Source organism: Carya illinoinensis, chromosome 5, assembly GCF_018687715.1.
Source record: "Carya illinoinensis cultivar Pawnee chromosome 5, C.illinoinensisPawnee_v1, whole genome shotgun sequence".
NCBI classification, from domain to species: domain Eukaryota; kingdom Viridiplantae; phylum Streptophyta; class Magnoliopsida; order Fagales; family Juglandaceae; genus Carya; species Carya illinoinensis.
Genome location: NC_056756.1, coordinates 34,182,761 through 34,206,462, shown reverse-complemented (window position 1 = coordinate 34,206,462; position 23,702 = coordinate 34,182,761). Strand labels below are relative to the sequence as shown.

At 38.6% G+C, this 23,702-nt stretch overlaps 1 protein-coding gene across 1 annotated transcript in view; it reads right to left on the bottom strand.

Annotated features, from left to right (window-relative positions):
- Positions 1-225: 225 nt before the first annotated feature.
- Positions 226-23,702, bottom strand: part of LOC122310949 (phragmoplastin DRP1C) — a 37,756-nt gene continuing 14,279 nt past the window's right edge. The window contains exons 7-16 of the mRNA XM_043125231.1: positions 23,362-23,452; positions 23,192-23,256; positions 22,818-23,012; positions 22,604-22,723; positions 22,439-22,509; positions 6,132-6,357; positions 5,137-5,187; positions 1,840-2,068; positions 1,530-1,669; positions 226-575 (exon numbers count right to left, since the gene is read on the bottom strand). Coding sequence (XP_042981165.1) covers positions 450-575; positions 1,530-1,669; positions 1,840-2,068; positions 5,137-5,187; positions 6,132-6,357; positions 22,439-22,509; positions 22,604-22,723; positions 22,818-23,012; positions 23,192-23,256; positions 23,362-23,452 — 1,314 coding nt within the window. The 3' untranslated portion in view covers positions 226-449. The remainder of the gene's footprint in view (positions 576-1,529; positions 1,670-1,839; positions 2,069-5,136; positions 5,188-6,131; positions 6,358-22,438; positions 22,510-22,603; positions 22,724-22,817; positions 23,013-23,191; positions 23,257-23,361; positions 23,453-23,702) is intronic.

Sequence of the window (23,702 nt, the reverse complement as noted above, 5' to 3'; positions counted from 1 at the left end):
CATAATTAAAGAGACAAAAAATACTTAACAATATAATATAACACAATAACCCATGTTAGTTTGTGAATTGTACTCTTGTGAAAGTGAAAGGAACCAAACATATCATTTTGAGAAAAAAAAAAGCACAAAGTACCCACCAACCAATTACAATCCCAGGGCCCAATATAAACTCCAATCCAATATAGAAAGAAGAAAAAACCATGATTACTACGTTGCACACAGACATGATTAGGAGTATATATCATAGATATTGGTAATGATCTTTTAAAAATGAGAGTTGAGAAACTTCTAAAACTTCAATCAACTTATATAATGATGCTGACAAAGGAAACGATAAGAGGGGGGCGGAAAACCAAATCAAACTGATGTAGACTACCATTATTTCTAGTGTACAAAAAGAATATGCAATGATTGTTAAAACAGGGTGTCCCGTCTTGTGTAGTATGCAATTATTTCCAGGCCACGGAGTCAATCTCATCTCTGGCCGATTTGTACAGTTCAAGCCTCTTAGCTATGGCTGTTCTCCTTTCCATTAGTGCAGGGTCTTCGTCCAACATCGCACCCAGCTGCTCCTTCTGAACATACATCACAGCACAATATTGTCAACTTTTCATATGTCCAGCGATGCCTATTTTTACTTCCTTTGGAACACTAGGAAACGACAACTGACCATGCCAACCCTTCAAATGCCTTAACTAAGCTTTCGGGAGTAATAGTTTGATTTATCAAATTTAGACTACCGCTTTAGCAAACCAGAATAATCAATGCACCATATACCTGCTGGTTTTGCACTTCCAGGAATAGAATAATCTCTCCCAGAATGTCTAAGCAAACTGCGAAGTCTAATTTCTGTTCATAGTGTTTTTACTTCATGTCTGAATATTTTATTCAGTCCCATTTTCTTGCTGAAACAAATTTTAAATAAAATATACTACAAGGAAACCTGGACAAACTAGAGGATGGTATAAACATATGTTATATCGACATTTATTTTTTTCCCAAAAGAATTCGATTGGGAACACACATTAAGAAATAAGTTCCAGAAGTTCAAATTTTGTAAAGATGAATAAACATGCTTATATAAAAAAGATGCTAAATATTCAATGAACGGAATAGAAATTCTATCATTGCTAGATCAATCTATATGATTCGATGAAGAATCAGCAAATAATGGGATTTTTTTTCTATAGAAGGGAAATGAAGATGCTTGGTGGTGGAAATTGTGATAAATTGGGCCATGTATAAACAAAACTTGGTAAGGGGAAGAGTGGAGAGAAGAGAACTAACTTCCAAGGATGTTCACTATCCATGTAAAGATTTTGCCAAACCTTATGGATATTTTTTTAGATCAAGAATAAACCTATTAGAATATATTAAAATCGAGTTCAAATTGTTCGTTATAACTTTCTCGTTTATTTTTCCAATATCTTGGGAATATACCCTCACGAAAGTTCATTCAATAGATGTATCTTCTAAGGAGAGAGGTGGAGGATTTAAGGACAAGGCACGTAAGGATTTGAAAACCTTACCTCCCTCCTTCCAACGTGTGCATAAAACTGGTTGAGCAGTGATCTCTTGGCCTCTCGAACTTGACAATAGACCACAGCCTTGGGAATTGAATTCTTCAGTGTATCACAAACCATGTTAATGTAAGCATTGACATTTGAACCTGTATCAAATTGGATGGTATATTCAGCACTTACAACTTGCATCTTGAGAATATATTTATGTGCTTCAAAGTTTAGATTCACAACTCTTGTATCTGAAATATAAGGAAACAAACCAAACCACCTAAAGAGGATCTTTATGTGGATTAAAAATAAGCAGAAAATAACTAACCAATCTTCCTGAAATGATTGTCTGCATAACGGTCCATATTTGGGCCTGATGGGTTTGAGTTTTTCTCTGGTTCAAGATGAATCTTCCGGAAAAATTCCACAGTCAGATAGCTAGATTCCATATCCACAAGTCGCAGAACTGTTTTCCGACTTTCATCTCGAAATTTTTCCAATGATTCTGTGGCAGCAGCTGCTATGTCAGACTGAAGTGATGGGAATCGTTTCAATTCCTGCATTTCCCATAACATAGAAATGCATAAACTTTTTTGTATTACCATAGTTTTATTCAAACTCAAAAACAGGTGCAACCAAGTATACAGAAAGCATACAAGACATTCACCTAAACATAAGAGAAGGAAAATGAAGAAAGTTCTGAAAACTAGGGACAGATGCAAAAATATAAGTAGCCATAATGAATTTTGAGGAAAAAATCATGAACTCTCCCATTGATTTCTCACAAGCACCTTCAAGGCTCCGTCATTTCTTGCATGTGTTGGTCATAAACTCATCTTACGAGGCTAGTTAAAGACAGACATGCATATACATTAAGACTCCATTTGGATACTAAGAGTATCTTAGATGATCTGAGTTTATCTGTGAATAGTAGTGAGTTAAGATGTTTGAGTAGGTTTTGAGGGTTCCATAAAAATAGTATCCAAAAGAAGAAAATATGTTCAGGAAAAATGCTATAGACCCATGCAAGAATATTTTTAGACCACAATTGTCTCAAAAGCTTAAGAAGAGGAGTCAATATAATCATATAAATAAACTCCCCCTCAGGCAGGTGCCAGACTCTCCCTTAGAAAGTGAACTCTACATGTGGAATATGTTTTTTTTTTTAAAAAAAAAAAAAAAAAAAAAGAAAAGGTGTAAATTCAGGGCCTGAGACCTGAATTTAAGATTACTGCAATGTATGATAATAAAACACTCCAAAAATTAAGCTGATGGGAAGAGAAAAATTTAGTCATTTAATTAATGTTTCAATAAATATATAGATTGCTTGCACTCTGTTTTGGGGCTGATGATACCCAAGAAAGACACCACAGTAAATTGAGAGATCCAACCCTCCAATAACTGTATCATATATGTAGAAAGCAACCACTAACATCATCGCTTGTGAATTAGGAAGATCTTTCATTTTAAAAAAAATGCAATATGGACAAGTGACTACTAAAAATGTAAATACAAATATAACATTTTCAAATAATCCAGATCATGCCCGTCATTTGTGGTACTCAACACTACTTTCACTAAAATTATCATCCCACTGCCATATTGGCACTACACAGTTCTACAGTTGCTGCCATACTTATAAGCTCAATGCTATGGTGGAGTAACAGAAAATATTGTAACAAATGTTGAGTTAGATAGAAAATTTCTTTAGAATATTACCCCTACAAACTACAAAAACAACCTTTTGTTCCATGAAGCCAGCAAAAAGCTCTTGGAAAAACAAGCTCAAAAACAATTCGAAATATGATCTAGTTTTAATATGGGACCTAATTTTCACCCTTCCTAGGCTACTCTACTAATGAGTGATATTAATTTTCTTAGGTTTGGAGCTGCTGTACTAGTATTATTTAATATTTTCTTTCAGTTTTAATCAGTTTTATATTAAGTAGCAGTAATATAGTAATTGCTAGATTTTATGAACTGTGCTGTACTAGAGGCCCATGAGTCTTCTTTTATGTTATTGTTTTTGTTTTGTTTTGTTTCAGTAGTTTCTACTTGGTTTAGAAGATATTTTGATTATTTTTAGTTTGAAACCCCAGTCTCTGGTGAAAAGGACTAGAAATAACATATAAAAAAGCTTCTACCTATTATAGTGAAAATTAGCAAATATATTTTAGGAGAATCGTGCAGTGATTATGCTCTTAGGTTTTGTGTGATGCAATCCTTCTTTAAGGTATGATGCCAAGAAAACACAAGTGAGATACTTGGGAAAATTAGTTGTGATTTCTGGATCCTCTCTCTTTTTCTTCTCCCTATTTTCCATTTGATTTTTTACCAATTTCAATAAATTTTTACCAAACTCAGATCTGAGTTGCAATCCCTCGCTTTCCTTAAAATAAAGATTGAGAAACCCAAGACCCACTTATCCATCAAATACTTTGAGGCCGAAATTGTCATGGTTTGCCTTCAAACTTCAGTGACTCGACCCATGAAAGAATGGAAAAAATGAAAGAAAAGAACTTGAACAAATGACTCAACAATACAAGTATGGAACCAAGATTCAAATGGCAAATCTTGGAGAGAATTTTCGAGGAATTCTCAAAAGCCTCCACTGAAATCCTTCACAGTCCAAAGATGATGAACAGTGAACACTTTCCCATTTATATACTCGTAAAAAGTGCTAATTACAAGAATCAAAACGCACCGTTACAAGAATATGTAAAACGCAGCAAACAAAGAATAAAACACACCCTCTATCCTTCTTCTCTACATAAAACACACCGTTTTGGTAAAGTCCTTTACATTGAAACACACCATCCTATTAACACTATACACCCCGTTTTCTCCAGCTTTCTTCTTTCAGCCTTCTAGCCATTAAAACAGTTAACTCCCGTTACAAAAATACTGTTCTCTTGTTACTATTCATAGCCTTGACAGCCAACTGAAAACCTTATTAATCCCCTTTGTGCCAACTTCAAACTGCTCCTTTCCTTAGCCTAATTGAAACCCTAAATGCCGAAGTTTTGTCCAGCCTTTCCCACAAAACCCCCATACAACGCTAAGTTCCCTCAAGCTCCTGTCCAACGTCATTATTCCACTGACAATCAGGGTCATATTATAGCTACCACCACAAAGTGATTTTTTACTATTCCGTTTCCCTTTTCATCTTTCAGCTGTCATGTTCATCAGAAAGGAAAACTCATGAAGCCATATACTAAATGGCTACATCTTTCCAGAGACCACAGAAAATTCTATTCTTAATGCATAATCCTGTAGCTAAAGAAGGTAAAATATCTATATAGGTAAAGGATACTTCAATGTCTATCAAGTAGTATGGCCAGATTTGATAGTTAGACCAACTTGACACCATGAGATGACCGGCATGCTAAAGTAACTTTCAAACTAATGAACTGACAATACATTCCATATTCCTCTTTTATATTTATGCTAGTTTCTATCTGATCGGAACAGAAGTAGAGTATAAAGAGTGAAGTCAAGAATGGTCTTAGGCAGAAATATGACAACTGTTAGCCATATAAAGATCAGAGCAGAGCATTTAAAAGATTACAGTTACATAAACTCTACTGGAATTTCGGAAAAAATTACTAATCACAGAATTTCTTACCTCCGTTTCGGCTATTGATTTCCTCACTAGTTCTTTCAAAACAAAGTGCACCTGTGGAAATAACAGGGGAAAAAATTAATGATGGGGATTTAACTAAGAATTCTCTCTCATAAAGAGCATTACTGCAATCAAAACAAAAGCTGTCTTGATAGTCTATTATCACCCAAATAATGGATTAAACTGTCTAAAGAAGCCACTAAAATCTGTGATGGATGGTTGCTGCAAATTAATATCTTCAATACTTAATATCTTTTATGCAGTCCGAATTAAGAAATATTATCTTTTGCTCCAACTCAGGTCTCTAATTCACAAATAGATCCCAACTCCTTTTACTTTTTTTTTTCAATAAGTAAAAGAAGATTTTATTACAAAAATCCAAGGCATAGCCTTAATACAAAGGAAATATACAAGAGACCCAACTCTTTTAACATATGATAAAAATGTTGAAAAGGTCCTAATATCAGCCTTTTCTCCCCCACCACTACACTAAGAGCAGTGTTGCAAAACAGATCTTACCCACTTCATTTCACAGGCTGTATGAGCTGCTGCTCAACGTACTATTCACAGAAGTAAAATTTAACAGATCAATATTAACTTGAGTGCAGATCTGAATAAAGATTTTTTATGAAGGAACTAAGATGCTCAAAAACTCTTATTCTGCAATAACATATGACTGCTTCTTTCAAAATTCTTATACAAGAGACATGCACCAATAAAAGAGCTAAATGAAAGAGAGAGAAGAAAATATTCTTTTCTTTTGCACAGCCCTCACGTGGTGCGCTACTTTACCATCCACACAATAAAACAACATTCACACAATCCGAGTTATCTTATTGTAGACTTGTCTAAAGAGTATATAACAGGGAAGGGGGGGAAACTATCGCATTAGATGAACATTATGACATTGTCACCCTTTCCTATGATAAATCTTTAGCAGAAACACACATGCCAAAAAAACATCATCAATTAGAATAAAGTAAAATATAGAACATTACAGCATCCACAGAGGCTTCAGCTGGGCCTTTAAAGTAGCTGATAGATCCATCAATGAGTCTTCTGTATCCTTGTTCTGGAGCAATCAAATGGGGCTGATAACCATCAGCCTCAGAAACAATTTTTTGGACATTTCTCAAAGAGAGATGGCGGTCAAAGGGGAGCTTCTTTAAAGCAGCTGGTAGCTGATGATCGAAAACCCCATATATCCGATCTCCACCAGGACGCCTGAAGTGGTATGAAATTTTTTAAGTAATAATAAATTTTCCCAAAAAGGTGACCAAAAGGAGGAAAAAAAATAGAACTGGAAATTTTAGCTTAATATTCACTGAAAAATTAAAGAATTTAAAATATTCAAAAATATCTGCGGAGAATCAAATATCACATACAAGAAATTTTCTAATATACTTATTAAAAAAAAAAAAATTGTATCAAATCAAGCTCAATACATGTCCAACGTGTATATGAGTCTGTATGAGTCTCAAAAAGGCTAGTATGTTATGCTTAATTGGTAACTAAACCCAAAGGCTAGTTCGTTATGCTTAATTGGTAACCAAACCAATTACTCTATATGAATCTTCTGCTATATTTCACAGAATATATATACAAGCTACATGACAAACATGTGAATCTATATTTGCATCTGGTTTTGCAATATTACAACCTCTGTTCTACCTGAATTCCCATGTTTAAAATTTAGAGACTTTTCATGCATTAAAATATTTTTCCCAAGCAGAATTTGGACTTCCCTATTATATTCAAGAGATTATGGTTATCTAGAGCAGAAACAGAACCAAAAGCTCATGTGTGAACTTGCTGACTAGTATTAGAATCAGTGAGCATCAGATATTACAGATGGCTACAAAAGGGCAATGATTGTGGTTGAAAAGTAGGACAAATTTTCTTTTGATAGGTCTATAGATGATACAAGTGAAAATTAGGAAAATTTGAGAACATTTCAATCCCTTTTAGTCCGTATCCTGTTTCTTTTTAACTCATTATTGGACCAACAAAAAGTTAGAATATATTTAGATAATAAATTCACCTCTTTCTATGAAGTAAGCACGAGTGGTGATTTACTATGATATCAGAACAAAAGGTTTTGAGTTAAACCCCAACTCCACTTTTCAACCTAATCTCAATTAAATATTCATGTGAACTGTACTTATTAAGGAAAAGTTTGGTCCACACATAAGAGGAATTGCCAGAATATACATAAATAACTAAAATACTTCTTCCCAATGAGGAATTTACAGGGGGGCCCCGCCACCCCTCCCCCCTTACCCTTACCCCAATATTTCGAAAATGAAAACCATGCATATGAAATAAACCCCAAAATGCAGAAAGTGGGGGAAAGGAAAACTAATGAAGGAAAACATTTTCCTAAGTTAATAAATAGGGATGCACCACACACAGACAGTGCATCCATGCAACCATATATTGCAGAAGTGAAAATAAAAGCGATGCTTACTGTTTTTTCTTCAGAAATATATTAACAATTTTTGTGAAAACTTTTGTAGTTTAAAAGTATTGACTGCTTTGAAGCCCTCCTAGTGGTACCAATGTTGTTTTTTTCCCTTTTTTGTCTATCAGCATTTTCCTTCTTTCAAACTCACACCATTTCTAATCTCTCAAAATTTCACACTCATGTGCCTTCAATTTCCAAAACCTTAACTTTATAAACATATCACACAAAAATTTACTATATTATATCTCTATATATCTGGTTAATTGAATTTGAATGTTTGCTATATTTTTTCCATTATCTGATTATTTTATTTTTTTCAGCAGCTCATGGCTTTAAGTTATTAAAGGAATGCTAAGTGCATTTAGCATAATTAATATTTTTTTTCTACTGTATAACCTACAGTTTTTTTGATAGGTAATAGAGAGCTTTATTAAGATAAAGATGGGCATAGCCCAGGTACACTGGAGGTATACATGAGCATACACCTATTTAGGAACTAGAGACAGAAGCAAGAAAATCATGGAAGCTTAGGCCATTAAAGTCTAAAGCCATGGCCCACAGAAATAAAGTCTTCCATAAGAAACTCCGAAACTCTTCCGAGGAACGTTCATGATCCTCGAAAAGTCTCTCATTTCTTTCATTCCAAATACACCAAAAAATACAAATTGGAGCCATCCTCCACAAAGATGCAATTTGCGGAGTCCCGGAGATTCCTCGCCAGCTTGCTAAAAGCTCCACCACCCGACCTGGCATTACCCATGCTATTCCCATTCTGTTGAAGAAGTAGTTCCATATCTCACTTGCGAACTTACAGTGTAGGAGTATGTGGTCCACTGTCTCTCCATTGTTTCTACACAAACAGCACCAGTCCACAATAATAAGGCCACGTCTTCTAAGATTGTCAATGGTCAAGATCTTCCCTAGTGCTGCTGTCCATACAAAAAATGCAGCCTTAGTTGGTGCTTTGCTTCTCCAAATATTCTTCCACGGAAACTTAGGCCTTTGTTGCATGGTATTGGCTTCATAGAAGGAACGTACCAAGAATTTCCCCTTTCTATTCGGCCTCCAAACCATCACATCTTCAGTTGTGGCAGCTATGGGCAAGCTGTACAGTAAATTCATAAACTCCAGCAAGTCATTTACTTCCCAATCATTTGCATCCCTGGTAAGACTAATATTCCACTCCTGTGTGTCTTGAAAGATCACCCTCAAATCAGCCACCACAGCTGCTTTCTCCCGTGCAATAGCAAAGATTGTGGGATAGGCATCCTTTAGAACCAGATCACCCACCCACCTATCCATCCAAAAACTGATCCTACTACCATCCCCTAAACATAACCGGGTATTGCAAGAGAAGGACTCCCACCCCTTCCTTATATACTTCCAAAGCCCCACACCATAAGTCCCCCTTCCCTCTTTAGAACACCAACCCCCACATTCACTACCATACTTTATGTCAATCACTCCTTTCCATAAAGCTTCCCTCTCACAATTATACCGCCACAACCATTTACCCAACAATGCCATATTAAAGGCCCTTACATCCCTAATCCCCAACCCACCATCTCTCAACGGAGTACAAATCTTATCCCATCCCACCAAATGATACTTGAACTCTTCTCCTATCCCACCCCATAGGAAATCTCTCTGAAGTTTCTCCAATCTCTGTGCAATGCTAGCAGGGAGTGGGAATAAGGATAAAAAGTATGTAGGAAGGTTAGATAGCGTACTTTTAATCAAGGTTATTCGTCCCCCTTTTGATAAGTATACCTTTTTCCACCCAGCCAGTCTACGTTCGAATTTTTCCAGCACCCCTTCCCAAATAGATTTTGCTTTGAAAGAAGCCCCCAGCGGAAGGCCCAGATATTTCAAAGGCAAGGAAGAGACCACACAACCCAAGATGTTAGCTAGCCCCCTGATATTATTTACTTCTCCCACTGCAACCATCTCCGTTTTAGCAAGATTGATCTTCAACCCGGACACGGCTTCAAAGCATAGCAAAATAGCCTTCAGGGATTCTATATGACCTGCCGTTGCCTCACAAAATAATAAGGTATCATCTGCAAACAAGAGATGAGAAATAATGATGGAACCATGATTGCCCCCCACATTAAAACCTGAGAAAAATCCACCCCCTACCGCCGCTGACACCATTCTGCTTAGTGCCTCCATAATCAGAACAAATAAGAGAGGGGATAATGGATCTCCTTGCCGTAACCCCCGCGAGCTATTAAAGAATCCCACTGGATCCCCGTTAACCAAGACCGAGAAACGCGCCGTTGATACACAGTGTCTTATCCACTGCCTCCATCTTGCCCCAAACCCACTTCTAACAAACATATACACCAAAAAATCCCAATTCACGTGGTCGTACGCCTTCTCCATATCAAGTTTACACAAAATACCTGGGATTCCGGACTTGATTCTGCTGTCCAAACACTCATTTGCTATAAGAACCGAGTCTAAAATTTGCCTCCCCTTCACAAAGGCATTTTGAGATTTAGAAATGATCTTTTCCATTACCGTACTCAACCTATTGGCAAGAACCTTTGCAAGTATCTTGTACACGCTGCCCACAAGACTTATTGGTCTGAAGTCCGAAACCTCCATAGCCCCCGCCTTCTTAGGGACTAATATAACCTACAGTTATATTAGTATTTTTTATATTTTTGAGTTATATTATAATTTTTGGACTTGGATGGTACCACACAAGACATGTTTTGTACGATAACTTAATGATTTAGTCGTCAATCAATTATTAGAAACATATATACGATCTTAGCATTATATGCACCCACCCAACCCCCCCCCCCCCCCCCCCCCCCCCCCCCCCAAAAAAAAAATAAAAAATAAAAAATAAACATCCAGGCTTCATCCAGGCTTCTTCCCACCAGTTTAAACTCATGGGAAAAACGATGATTTAACACCAAAATCATCAAGATTATAATTAAATTTCTCAAATTTTGCATGTTTGTTTATGTAAAAGGAAATAAAATTAACTGTGTATATTAGGTAAAGAGGATGGTAGGTGATGGCTGGAGAATTCAATTTGGCATGACTTCTAGTGTGAAGAAAGGGCCCTTGAGGAAGCTTTCTCATAAGTATATAATATTGCAGGTGCGCATAAGCCTTCAACTGCTGATTTATTGGACTTCTCCAATGGAATGTTAGTTTTTTCAGAGTGGCTCATGGCTAGAAACTTGATGCCTTCATAGAATTTCTCAATGTCATGTAGTCTGCTAGATTATGTTTGGGTGATGTAGATTATAAATTACTTCATGCACTCTACTCTTTTTCTTGTAGAAATGTTAGCCATAAATCACCTCTAAGATTAACCTTTCCAGTTTGGTCTGCTTCCTTAGCAAAGATCAGGATTTTAAAATTTTAACCCCCCCCCCCCAAAAAGAAACCCCAATTTTTTTATCCTTAATTTATAATTTCAGAAAAATTTAAGAATAAAATGCATTTAAGTTTCTAATAGTATTCATAACCTGACCCCAAATTTTATGAAAATGAGTTTTCTCAAAAAAGTTAAAATTTTACCCCCAAAAGATTTCTAAAACTTTCTGTATAAATAAATTTTTTTTTATAAGTAAACTTTCTGTATAAATAAATAGAAATTTTAATATGTAGTTTTTATTTTCTGAGTTAAATTCAAACTTTTCTTTTTGTTTGTCATAATTGAAAAGAAAAGTTTGTCATAATTGATTCATGTTCAAACCTTCCTTTGTTCTCCTCTTCTACTTTGTACGAATTTTCTCCATTTTTACTTGAGTGTCCTTCAATATTTTTCCTTGTTAACTTGGAACACGTTAAAAGTTTTTCTTAAAGAGGGAAAAATATTATCTTTTACTGATATTAACATTCATAATATATCTCTAATTTGATATATTCATAATATTTTCTCATCCCACCAGAAACAAATTCCTAGATCTGCCACTGCCTAACCATGAATAGCCTTAGGAAAACATCATATCATAATGGCTGATTTGTGTTTTATGTGAAGAAAGAGCAGATAATCTGGAGAGCATTTGGGCTATTGCCTTTTGCATTCTGCAATAAAATTTTCCATCACTAACACAAAAAAAAAAAAATCTGTTAAGAAAATATTTCCTTCATATACATATAAGATGTGGTCTTCATGTAAAACCCTGATTTCTCGATGCTTCTCGTCGGAAATCCCCTTCCACTATTCTTAAGCGTGTCGGGTTGTTTTGGTTATGGTATTTTATGATGGGTTTGTGTTGGAAGATTCTTATCGACCAAAAGCTCTTCGGCTTCCAGTGTGAAAATGACCAATGGTGGAGGATTACTGAGAGTAGTCATAGGGTGTCTAAGTTCATTTCTCTTGACATCTCTTCTATGGACTGGTTGGCATCTGCGGTGGGAGCTTGTGGAGGGTCTATTGGCTCCTCAGAGTTTTACAAACCTCACAGAAAGGGGAATCATGTGTTGGTGGTTCAGAGATGCCACAAGAGGTTTGGCCGGTACATGACGTTGTCGGAATATGGGCAAGAAATGTGGTGTGGTTTCATTGCTATTCCAGAAGGCTCAAAGGGCAAGGGTTGAAGGAGGTTCGCATAATCGGCAAGAGAGGTTGTCAATTTCTCGTTTGTTTCGGGTGTGAAAAGCAGAGCACCCATGAAGGTCTCTTCCTCTATTGCGGGAAGTAAGGGATCTTTTGTGGAGGTTCTAAAGAAGGCGCCTTCGCGTATGGAGGTGATTGGTTGCTTGGAGGGTCGGCGAGAGGCTCGTGGAGTGGCAAGTAAGGAGGTGGTGCAGCCAGGATTGCATTTGAATCATGCTCACAAGGGTGATAGTTGGTTTTCCAAAGGTGGTTCATCAGGGGCTAGAGAGGGGTTCTCTTTAATGTCCATGCAAAGTGCCTGATTGGACATGAAGGAAAAAGTTGAGTTTATGTTGCATTGCGTGGCGATTGGCCTAGGTTCTATGGGCTCTGAAGGATTTAAGGTGGGCTCTAGGGATAAGTAGAAGTCAGTAGCTACTAGTAGGCTGGGCTCTAGGGTGGGATCAATGAAGGTTGAGGGAACGAAAGGCAAAAATAAGGTGGATGGGTTGGGCTTGAATAAAAGCCCAAAACAGGTTTGGAGGTAAAATCTCATGCCAGTTTTGTCTCGGACGTACCGGTTTAGGTCTCTTGCTCAAACACGTCAGCATCGATTCTTGCCTCAACATCAATGAAACTGGCAAAAACGACATCGCCAGGTGGTGTACGTGTATCAGAATCGGAAATCTTGCCGGAAGTGGAAAAGGGGGAATTTGTGCCTTGGAATGACAGCAGGGAGGAGGAGAATGGAGGGGATTTAAGCCCGTTACTATCTCTAGTCCAGTTTGCTAAGGGTTTCAATCTTTTGGAGTCTATACCTCTATTTCTTAAGCCTATTTTTCCTGTTGAGGTTTCTCAGAAATCTAAGTTGGACAATAGGGTTTCAAATTCGGATTATTCTATTTCCGAAGTAGTGTAGTAGGATGTCTCGCTTGGAGGGGATGAGGATGAGTCTAATTTACAAATGGTTCTTTGTGAGAGACTACTTTGATGAGGATGTGGGTGGTCCGATCCCTATGGGCACTCTTCTGCCTCAATCTCCATCCCAATATTGCTTCTGATTGGGTACTAAAGAAGGTTGAGGAATTACAGGCTTGTGTGGGATTATCTTGTGATGGATTTGAAAAGCAATTTAAGACACTTCTTGTTGCTATCGAATCTGGACACCCCTCGGCCTTGAAGTCAACTTCTAAGAAGGAAAGGGAATTAAGAAGATTAAAATGTTCCTTTAATTATGATATTAAAGAGGGAAGTGTTCGAAGGGATAGATTGAAAGGGAGGGCACCTATTTTTCCCATGAAGCCTAAAATTCTCTCTTGGAATGTGAGGGGGATCAATGACTCCAACAAGCGACTTCGTATTAGGTCATTACTTCGAAGTTGGAAGGTTGATATCGTTTGTCCATGTAAACGAAAATGGAGAGAAAAGTGGGGAGAAAAATATTAATCACTTTCTTATATCCACAGTGTACACACAAGCATATATATATACCCTAAAACCAAGAGACACATATACCCCTATACAAACACATTATAGACAATATATTCTAACACTCCCCCTCAAACTGGGGCATATACATCATATAAACCCAGTTTGAAACAAATAGGTTTTAAACGACTCCAACACAAAGATTTAGTAAACACATCTGCGAGTTGATCTGCGGACTTCACAAAAGGCGTAGCAATGTCACCACTTAGTATCTTATCTCGAATGAAGTGACAATCAATCTCTATATGTTTAGTCCTCTCATGAAATACCGGGTTAGAGGCAATATGCAGTGCAGCTTGATTATCACAAAATAGCTGGAGAGGGATAGGAGCTGGAAACCCAATCTCTTGAAGAAAGTGTTGTAACCATGTCAGCTCACTAGTAGTATGTGCCATTGCCCTGTATTCCGCTTCCGCACTAGAACGAGCTACTACTGTTTGTTTCTTACTCTTCCATGTAACCAAGTTACCTCCTACAAAGGTACAATATCCAGTAGTAGATCTTCTATCTGAAGGAGATCCTGCCCAATCAGCATCTGAAAATGCTTCAACTCTAAGATGTCCATTTGGTCGATATAATATTCCAAGACCAGGTGCTCGCTTGAGATAACGAAGAATATGAACCACAGCATCCCAATGTGAGATCCTAGGCGTTTGTAAAAACTGACTCAGTACACTCACTGCATAAGAGATGTCTGGTCTAGTGATGGTAAGATAGTTCAATTTCCCAACAAGTCTTTGATACATACCTGGATCTCTAAACAGCTCCCCTTCTTCTTTCAAGAATTTACGATTGGGATCCATAGGGGTGTCAATAGGTCGTGCACCCAACATGCCGGTTTCTTCTAACAGATCGAGTACATATTTCCTCTGAGATAGGTTGATGCCCTCTTTAGATCTACTGACTTCAATTCCAAGGAAATACCTAAGTTTGCCCAAGTCTTTCGTCTGAAATTGATCATGTAAAAATTGCTTTAGTCTAATAATTCCAGCAGAGTCACTCCCAGTGATTACAATATCATCCACGTATACAACCAACAAAATGTGACCTGCATCACTATGCAAGTGAAATACCGAGTGGTCTGTTTGGCATCTGTGAAGACCAAAGTTCAATACAGCATCAGAGAACCTTCCAAACCATGCTCGAGGAGATTGTTTCAAGCCGTATAATGCCTTTTTCAACCTGCATACAGTACCTCGATACTCCCCCTGAGCAACAAACCCAGGTGGTTGCTCCATATAAACTTCCTCATGCAAGTCGCCATGGAGGAATGCATTTTTTACATCCAGCTGAAATAAGGGCCAGTCTAAATTAGCAGCAAGAGAGATTAGCACTCGGACAGAAGATATTTTGGCAACTGGAGAGAATGTCTCTTCGTAGTCAATGCCATAGGTTTGAGTATAGCCCTTTGCAACCAGGCGGGCTTTCAGACGTTCCACAGAACCATTAGGATGAAATTTGATAGTGTATACCCATTTACAGCCAACAGGTTGTTTACTAGGTGGTAGTGGAACAAGATCCCATGTGCCATTATGATGAAGAGCATCCATTTCACTTTCCATAGCTGTCCTCCATCCCGGATCAGATAATGCATCCTGAAGTGTCTTAGGAATAGAGAGTTTTGAAACTTGAGATGTAAAACATGAGAATGAAGGAGATAAGGCATGATATGAGACAAATTGACTAATAGGATGTTGAGTAACACAAGAACGACTACCTTTGCGAAGAGCAATAGGTAGAGAGTCTGAAGTACTGGGTAACTCAAGATCTGAAGATGGAGGCACGACTGGTTGGGGCAACTCAAGATCTGAAGATGGAGGCACGATTGGTTGAGACAACTCAAGATCTGAAGATGGAGGCACGACTGGTTGAGGCATGGGAGCCGGCGGCCGCGAGCGACGTGAGTAAACCTGCGGTTGTGAGGGAGATTGTGAGGGAGATAATGTAAGGGTAGGTAATGGTAGAGGGTCACACTCAACACTTGAAGATGTATTTGAAAAAAAAGGTATGGACTCAAAGAAGGTAACATCAGCACTTGTGAAATAGCGTCTAAGAGTAGGACTATAGCAGCGATATCCTTTTTGAGTCCGAGAATAACCAACAAAGAGACACTTGGTAGAACGGGGGTCAAGTTTATCAAAGCCTGGACCAAGGTTATGAACAAAGCAAACACATCCAAAGATTTTTGGTGGAAGAGAAAAAGGTGAAGATGACGGAAACAAGACGGAGAAGGGAGATGAACCATTAAGAATAGATGAAGGCATACGATTAATAAGATGACAAGCAGTAAGAACACCATCACTCCAAAACCGTTTAGGAACATGCATATGTAGCAATAGTGCTCGGGTTACATCTAACAAATGCCGATTTTTGCGTTCTGCCACCCCATTCTGTTGGGGTGTATATGAACATGATGTTTGATGAACAATTCCTTTGTCACTTAGGTAAGTAGCAAAGGCACCAGATAGATATTCCCTACCATTATCAGAACGCAAAATCTGAACTTTTTTATTAAACTGAGTTTTAATTTGTTTCCAAAACATTTGAAATATGGAAAGAAGTTCAGATCTGGCCTTTATCAAAAACAACCATGTCACACGAGAGTAGTCATCAACAAATGTAACAAAATATTGAAACTTGTTTGATTCAATGTTGATTGGTCCCCATATATCAGAGTGAACCAATTCAAAAGGACTCGATGCACGTTTATCAATACGAGGAACAAAAGACACACGATGGTGTTTACTAAGTTGACACGCTTCACAAGAAAAGGGGGACACACTCCCCAAGTTCTTAATTTGACACTTCAAAAGAGAAAGAGAGGGATGACCCAGGCGACAGTGCCATTCAAAAGCAGATGATGAGGGGGTTGTAAGAGCTCGAGTGGGTGACTGTTGAACATCAAGATAATACAGACCACCAGCTTCATGCCCCGTACCAATCTTGTTCCCCGTCTTGAGATCCTGAAAAACACATGAAGAGGGATAAAAGGTCACTGAACATTGTAAACTTTGAGTAATCCTACTAATAGACAACAAACTAAAAGGAAAACTCGGAGCATGTAGGACAGATGACAAGGATATGGAATCAGTGAGTTTAGTGGATCCAATGCCTGTAACTTTAGCAAGAGAACCATTAGCAAGAGTGACACTTTTTACAGATGGTACAGTATTTAATTTAGACAGGACAGAAGACAAACCGGTCAAATGTTCGTTAGCTCCTGAATCAATGATCCATGGACCCTGAGTGGGTGAAACAAGACATGCAGATGCTATACCTGAGTGGGTAAGAGTAGCTGTGGAAGATGAAGCCCCTGTGTGACCCAAAAACCGCTCATACTCCTCCTTTGATATACTGATCATATCTGAAGATCTGTTGGAGCTCGTTGGCTGTGAATCATCTTGAACAGTGGCTTGATTAGCAGACCCAGATGGTCTACCATGCAGATTCCGATTAGCAGACCCAGATGGTCTACCATGTAGATCCCAACAATAATCCACTGAGTGATTAGTGCGACCACAATGGGTGCACTTACGAAATTCACGACCTCGAGTGCGATTATCTCTTCCCCCACGTGCACCCCCACGTGCACCTCTTCCACTCTGACCTCCACGTCCAGCAGGAGCAACATAGGAAGCAGTTAAAGCAGATCTCTCGTTACTCTGATCAGAAGATAATGTAGCTCGTTGAAGTCGAGAGAATACATCAGGAAATGACGGAAGCTGTGGACTTGCCAAAATCTGAGACCGCACTGACTCATATTCCGGTTTTAAGCCAACCAGGAAGCGAACAATATTAAAATCTTCTCGTTGTTTCAGCATACTTGGAACATCAGAAGTGACGGGTTGATACACTTTGAGTTCTTCACATATGCCCATCACTTGAGAATAATATTCTTCCAGGCCCAAAGCATTCTGTTCCAACACGAAGAATTGTTTACACAACTCATAAATACGAGTTATGTTTCCAGCACCTGAATACATCTGTTTAAGATGCCCCCACACCTCTTGAGCAGTGTCAAAATGTATTAAACTCGAGCAGATACTAGGTTCAATACTAGTCAACATCAGAGATAATATTTGAGCATCTTCCTACTCCCATTGAGCAAATGTAGGACTAGTCGAAGCAGGAATAGGATCAATCAGATGAGTACGGCGAAGACCCTTGCCTTTCAAAAACATTTCAACGGATCTCGACCACAGCATGTAATTCTTTCCATTTAACTTCACTGAAGTCATAGGCATATTGATATTTGGTGCAAGTGACATCGACTCAAATTTATTTGCCATGGGAAATATACCAATATATCACAACAGTCCACTTAGAAACAAAGATTTCACATAAAAATCATGAAACGTGGACCAAAACTGGAAAAAAACAATCTGGAAACGTAGAAATCCAGATTAAAAACCCAAATCCCGAGCCTGTATTGAGTGAAATAAGTCTGAACCGGTCAAAAAAGCGTTGTACCGGTTCGGAACCGGACTGTATCGGTCTGAAAGTCGCCGGAATCGGACTGTATCGGCCGAAATCGGCTCTGTTTCGGCCGGTATCGGCCTGTTTCGGCTCTGTATCGGCCGAAATCGGCCTGTTTCGGATCGGATCCGGTTCGAGGCCGGTATGCACTGTCTCGGATCGGGTCGGACTCGGATCGGGTCCGGGTTGGCCTCGGGTCGGGTCTGGCTTGTTTGGGCTGCGCCGGATAAGCCTATCCTAACCGAGGATAGGTTTAATCTATCCGTGTTACCAAACACGTTTTATTCCAACCTGGAATAAAACCCTATACAGGTTCAGGAGTATTCCTACTCCAGAACTAGAATACGAGTTTACCTGCAACCAAACGAAGCTGGATCGACGGACGGCAACCTCTTCCGGCGGCTGGAGACGACGGCAACCAAGCTTGGAGACAACAGAATCGGCCGGCGAGCTCACCCCTAGTGTCCAGTACCCGAGATGATGCCGGAACCTGGCCGGAAAACACTTCAACCACCACACGGCGCCGGCAACCACAAAAACCACACGGAAAGCACACGGAAACACTCCGGCGAGCACAAACACCACACGAGCTACACTTGAAAAATATTCTCAACCCACACAGAGCTCGGATTCGTGAGAATCGGCTCTGATACCATGTAAACGAAAATGGAGAGAAAAGTGGGGAGAAAAATATTAATCACTTTCTTATATCCACAGTGTACACACAAGCATATATATATACCCTAAAACCAAGAGACACATATACCCCTATACAAACACATTATAGACAATATATTCTAACAGTCCACAAGTAACCAAGTTACATTTTATTGATAGAAATATAATTCATAGTTTTTTTTTTTTTTTTTTTTAGGGGAGGGGGGGGGGGGGGTGTTCTTTTCTTATTTGGCATCTTCAGGAGCTTCTGGAGGTGTTCTCTTGATGTGGGACAATAGAGTGGGGTTAGTGTAGAGGGAATTTTTCCTGTGGCAAGTTCTTTTACAAATGTTGAGGATGGGGGGAAGCGGACTTATGCGGGATTGTATGGGCCAAATTCAGATAGGTAAATGAGTCTTCTGTGGGAGGAATTGGCAAGTTTGAACTATCTTTGGGATATTTCTTGGTGTATGAGTGGAGACTTCAACATTATTCAATTTCCTAGTGAGTGTTCGGGCAAACCTAGTATGTATTCGGCGATGGAGGATTTATTGGAGTTTATTTTCGATTTGGAGCTTTTGGATCTTTCCCTTGTACGGGGTGTATCCACTTGGTCCAACTATCGGGGTTGGTCATGATTGGATAGGTTCCTTGTATCTCCATCATGGGAGGTTCATTATCTAGAGTTGTGTCATAAGAGATTTGTCTTGTGTTTGTTCAAATCATTTCTCCATTTTGCTGGATTGTGGTGGTATTCATGGGGGTCGGAGGTATTTTAAGTTTGAAAACATGTGGTTAGGAGCTTATGGGTTTGTTGACAGGGTTAGGAGTTGGTGGTCTTCTTATCAGTTTTCAGGCACTCCTAGTTTTATCTTTACTGGTAAACTTAAAGCTTTGAAGTCTGATTTGAAAAAATCGAAAGTTGAAGTTTTCAGGAATATTGACAACCAGGAAAATTCCCTTTTGGAGGAGCTGCATGTTTTGGAGGTTGGGGAGGAAAACAAGGTTATCTTCAAGGAGGCATTGTTGAGTAAAAACAAAGTGATGACTGATCTTGAGAGGGTATTGTTGATGGAAGAGATTTTTGGAGGCAAAAGTCAAGGGCTCTTCAGTTGAAAGAGGGAGATAAATGCACTGAATGTTTTCATAGAATGGGTAACTCACATAGGGGTAGTAACGCCATAGAGTTACTCCATCCCGAGAACAGTGTGCTTTCATCTTGCTTTTAGTCGAACCAGCTGCTTGGAGGTGTTGGGTAGAATGATGGAAGCTGTTGTAGTGAGGGTTTTCTTTCCGATTTTTTAGTGGGAAATGCCAATAATGGGACTATCATACTTTCTCATCTTCTTTTTGCAGATGATACTCTTATTTTTTGTGATGCGGATCGTGATCAAATTCAAGCCTTAAGGGCTGTTCTGTTATGTTTTGAAGCTGCCTCAGGCCTTAAGGTGAATTTGGGTTAGTTTGAGATGGTTCTGATGGGAGAGGTGTGGAATATAAATTGTTTGGCAAACTTTTTGGGCTGTTAAGTTGTTTTTCTACCAATGAAATACTTAGGCCTTCCGTTGGGGGCATCTTTCAAGGCTAAGGCTATTTGGGATGGGGTGGTTGAAAAGATCGAGAAAAGATTGGCAGGTTGGAAGTGGTTGTATTTATCAAAAGGGGGCAAAATCACCTTAATCAAAAGTACACTTTCCAATCTTCCAACTTACTTTCTCTCTTCATTTCCATTGTTGTAGGGGTGGCAAACCAAATTAAGAAGTTATTTCGTGCATTCCTATGGGGTGGCATAGGCATGCAAACTAAATTCCATCTAGTTAGTTGGAAAAAAGTTTGTGCTCCTATTTCAAATGGAGGGTTGGGGATTTGTAATTTGAGAACCTTTAATAGGCTTTGCTATGTACCTTTAATAAGGCTTTGCTATGTACATGGGCCATTGCTGTTGATTTCAATGGCATGGACCTACATGACTTTCTTATTTCTTTGGCGCCTTCCTAATTAGGGCACACAATATTTCTTGTCTTGTTTCGGGCTTTGCCTAATTCTTTGATTAATTAAGTTTTATTTACCTATCCAAAAAAAAAAAACTTCTAATAAGGCTTTGTGTGTGTGTGTGTGTTGGGTTGGGGGGGGGGGGGGGGGGGGGGGGGGGGGGGGGGAGGGCTGGGGGTTTTATGGTGTGAGCCTTTGGATCCATTTTTGGTTTGATGTTTGGTGTGGAGATCAAGCCCTTAATATGGTGTTTCTGGCTATTTTCCATATGGCTTCCGATCAGCATGCTTTTGTTTCTATTTGTAGTTCATTCCAATGGTTCTTTGCAGCAGGATGTTTGTTTCATTAGAGATGCACTGGATTGGGAACTTAATGATGTTTCAGATTTTTTCAGCTGCTTATATCCTCTGGGAATAGAGGGTAATGAGAGAGATAAGATGATGTGGAAGCCTATGGGAAGTAAAAAGTTCACATTCGTTCATATTATAAGGTGTTGACTGTTCAGCATACCCCGCCCCCCCCCGGGGCACCCCAATTTCCTTGGAAGCGCATTTGGAAGACTCCAATTTGAGGAAGCATGGCCTTATTGTTATGGAGTGGTGCTTCACGTGCAAGAAGATGGGGAATCCATGGATCATTTACTTTTGCATTGTGAAGTCACAAAGGATTTGTGGGATGGAGTTTTTAGTAGAGTTAGGTTGGCTTGGGTGATGCCTTTGAGAGTGGTGGATCTTGCGTGTTGGAATGGGGTTATTTGGTTGCTCTCAAGTGGCTGCAGTGTGGAAGATTGTTCCTCCATGTCTTATGTGGTGCATTTGGTTGGAAAGGAATGAGCGGTGTTTTAATGATAAGGACACTTTGGAGGAAATTCAGAACTTTTTTGTGTACTCTTTATTGCAAGGGTTTTCTGCTTTAGTGATTAATGGAGCTTCTGCTCACGACTTTTTGTTGTCATTCTCTGCTTCCTTGAATGTATTTAGGTGTTTTCTTGTGTATGTCCTGTGTGCATGGGCTTCACCTATTTCGTTCATATTAATAAAATTATCTTCTTATTTATCAAAAAAAAATAAGCTGTGGTCTTCAGTCAAGATTTCTTATACCAGTCTGAGTTCAATTAGAGAGAGGCTCGATAAAATCCTAGCACACCTTTCTTTCTAAAGCTTAGCAGACTAGCAATTCCAAGTCAGTGTATGTGCAATTTGATTAAAAATTTGTTTCTCTTGCAACTCCCGCAATTACCAGCATGCCAATGCACTCCAAGGGGCATTGATTTTTCCCCTCAAAGAAAAGAACAATTTATGACAAAAACTGGTGATTTATGAAACATAATTCTACCACTAAAGGCTAACAGCAAAGGATTTAAACCCTATATCAGGCCATCAAAGATTCAATCTTATAAATGTGTAGTTGCCCATTCAAATAAGTTATCCATGTGAATAGCGAGCATATGGATGCTTGTGCGTTAAAAAATCTAAACACCCTTCTACGAAATCTTTTTTGAAGTACATCATATTTCCCCACTACAGAAAATTTGTTCAAAAATTCAAAAAATGAATCAAATATATCAATAAAGCCAAACAACAACTTCAACCAGAACCTGTCAAGAATTTTTTAATTGGAATATGAAGTAGATTATGAAAGAAATAATTCATAGAATTTACCCTCCATCCAGGTGTTCCTTAAATACCCGGTCAAATGCGCGGCACATTTCTAAAATAGTGTACAGCTGGGCCTGTACATACAGGTAATGCACTACAAGTCAGTAAGATAAAAAGATATCAAGTTGTGTCTAATAAAAATAGAGTACAAATAGGTCCAGTTGGTACCCCAGAGTCTACAGCAATTGGCCTTCCTATACGGTCCAACTCCGCATTAAGCTCATCGATGGTTTTATTTATTAGAGCAATGATACTTGGTATCCGCTGCCTGATAACAGTCTCCAAATGCTGAACACAATGTTACATATTTCAGTAATTTTTCACTTTTCAGTGTAAACATATACCCAGTGAGAAAAGAACCATAAGACAATATCAAAGAAACCTTCGATAAAAGTTTAGCAAGATACTCAGAGCCCATTTTATGTGACAAGTGTCCATACTCAGGACTTGTTTCAAAATATTCACGCTCCTTTCGACGTGCAGCAATCATGTCTACATTTTTATTGATATCAGCTTGTGAACGGTTCACGATCCCAACCCAGGGATGTTGCAGCCTGTATGACCTCCCTTCAAGAACCTTAAAAATTAATACAACCAGACTTAATGTGACTTTCAAGAGCTAACAATATTCAGTAGTGCAGGAAATCATACAGAAGAACAAACACAAAAGAACCATGGGTGAACATAAAGTTATTGCACTCATGAATTTAATATATATTTCATTAATTTTTGCTGGAAGTATGATTGACTCCATACATCCAAAGCATTTGTTCCTTTATCCATCAGATCAAGTTTTGTGACGACACCAAAAGTTCTTTCACCTGAAAATACAAAATGAAACAAAAAAATAAATCTTTTTCTCACAATACATTCTGATTGATAATAAAAACTCTTGCCTTAAACTTGTGGAGACTACTTCATGGTACCTGCAGGATCAACTTCTCTAGCAAGTTTTATAGCGTCCGAGGTGGCAATATCTTGATTAGCAGGAGAAATAGCCAATATAATGCAGTTGGGCTACAAAATCAGAAAAGTCTTTGATGAACTAGGCAGATGTAAAAACCGGATAGCAAAGCAATAATTTACTGTGCAAACAACTTCCTACTTTAAAAACACTTACAATCAAATTAAATATGCTAAGTAGTAAATATATAGCTAATGCAATCTCTTAACCAAAATTACAGTCCAAAGACACGAAACACATCAATGACAAAAAATCTCAAATCATAGATTCCTCAGTTTTCTGGTCTATGTATGAACTCAACCC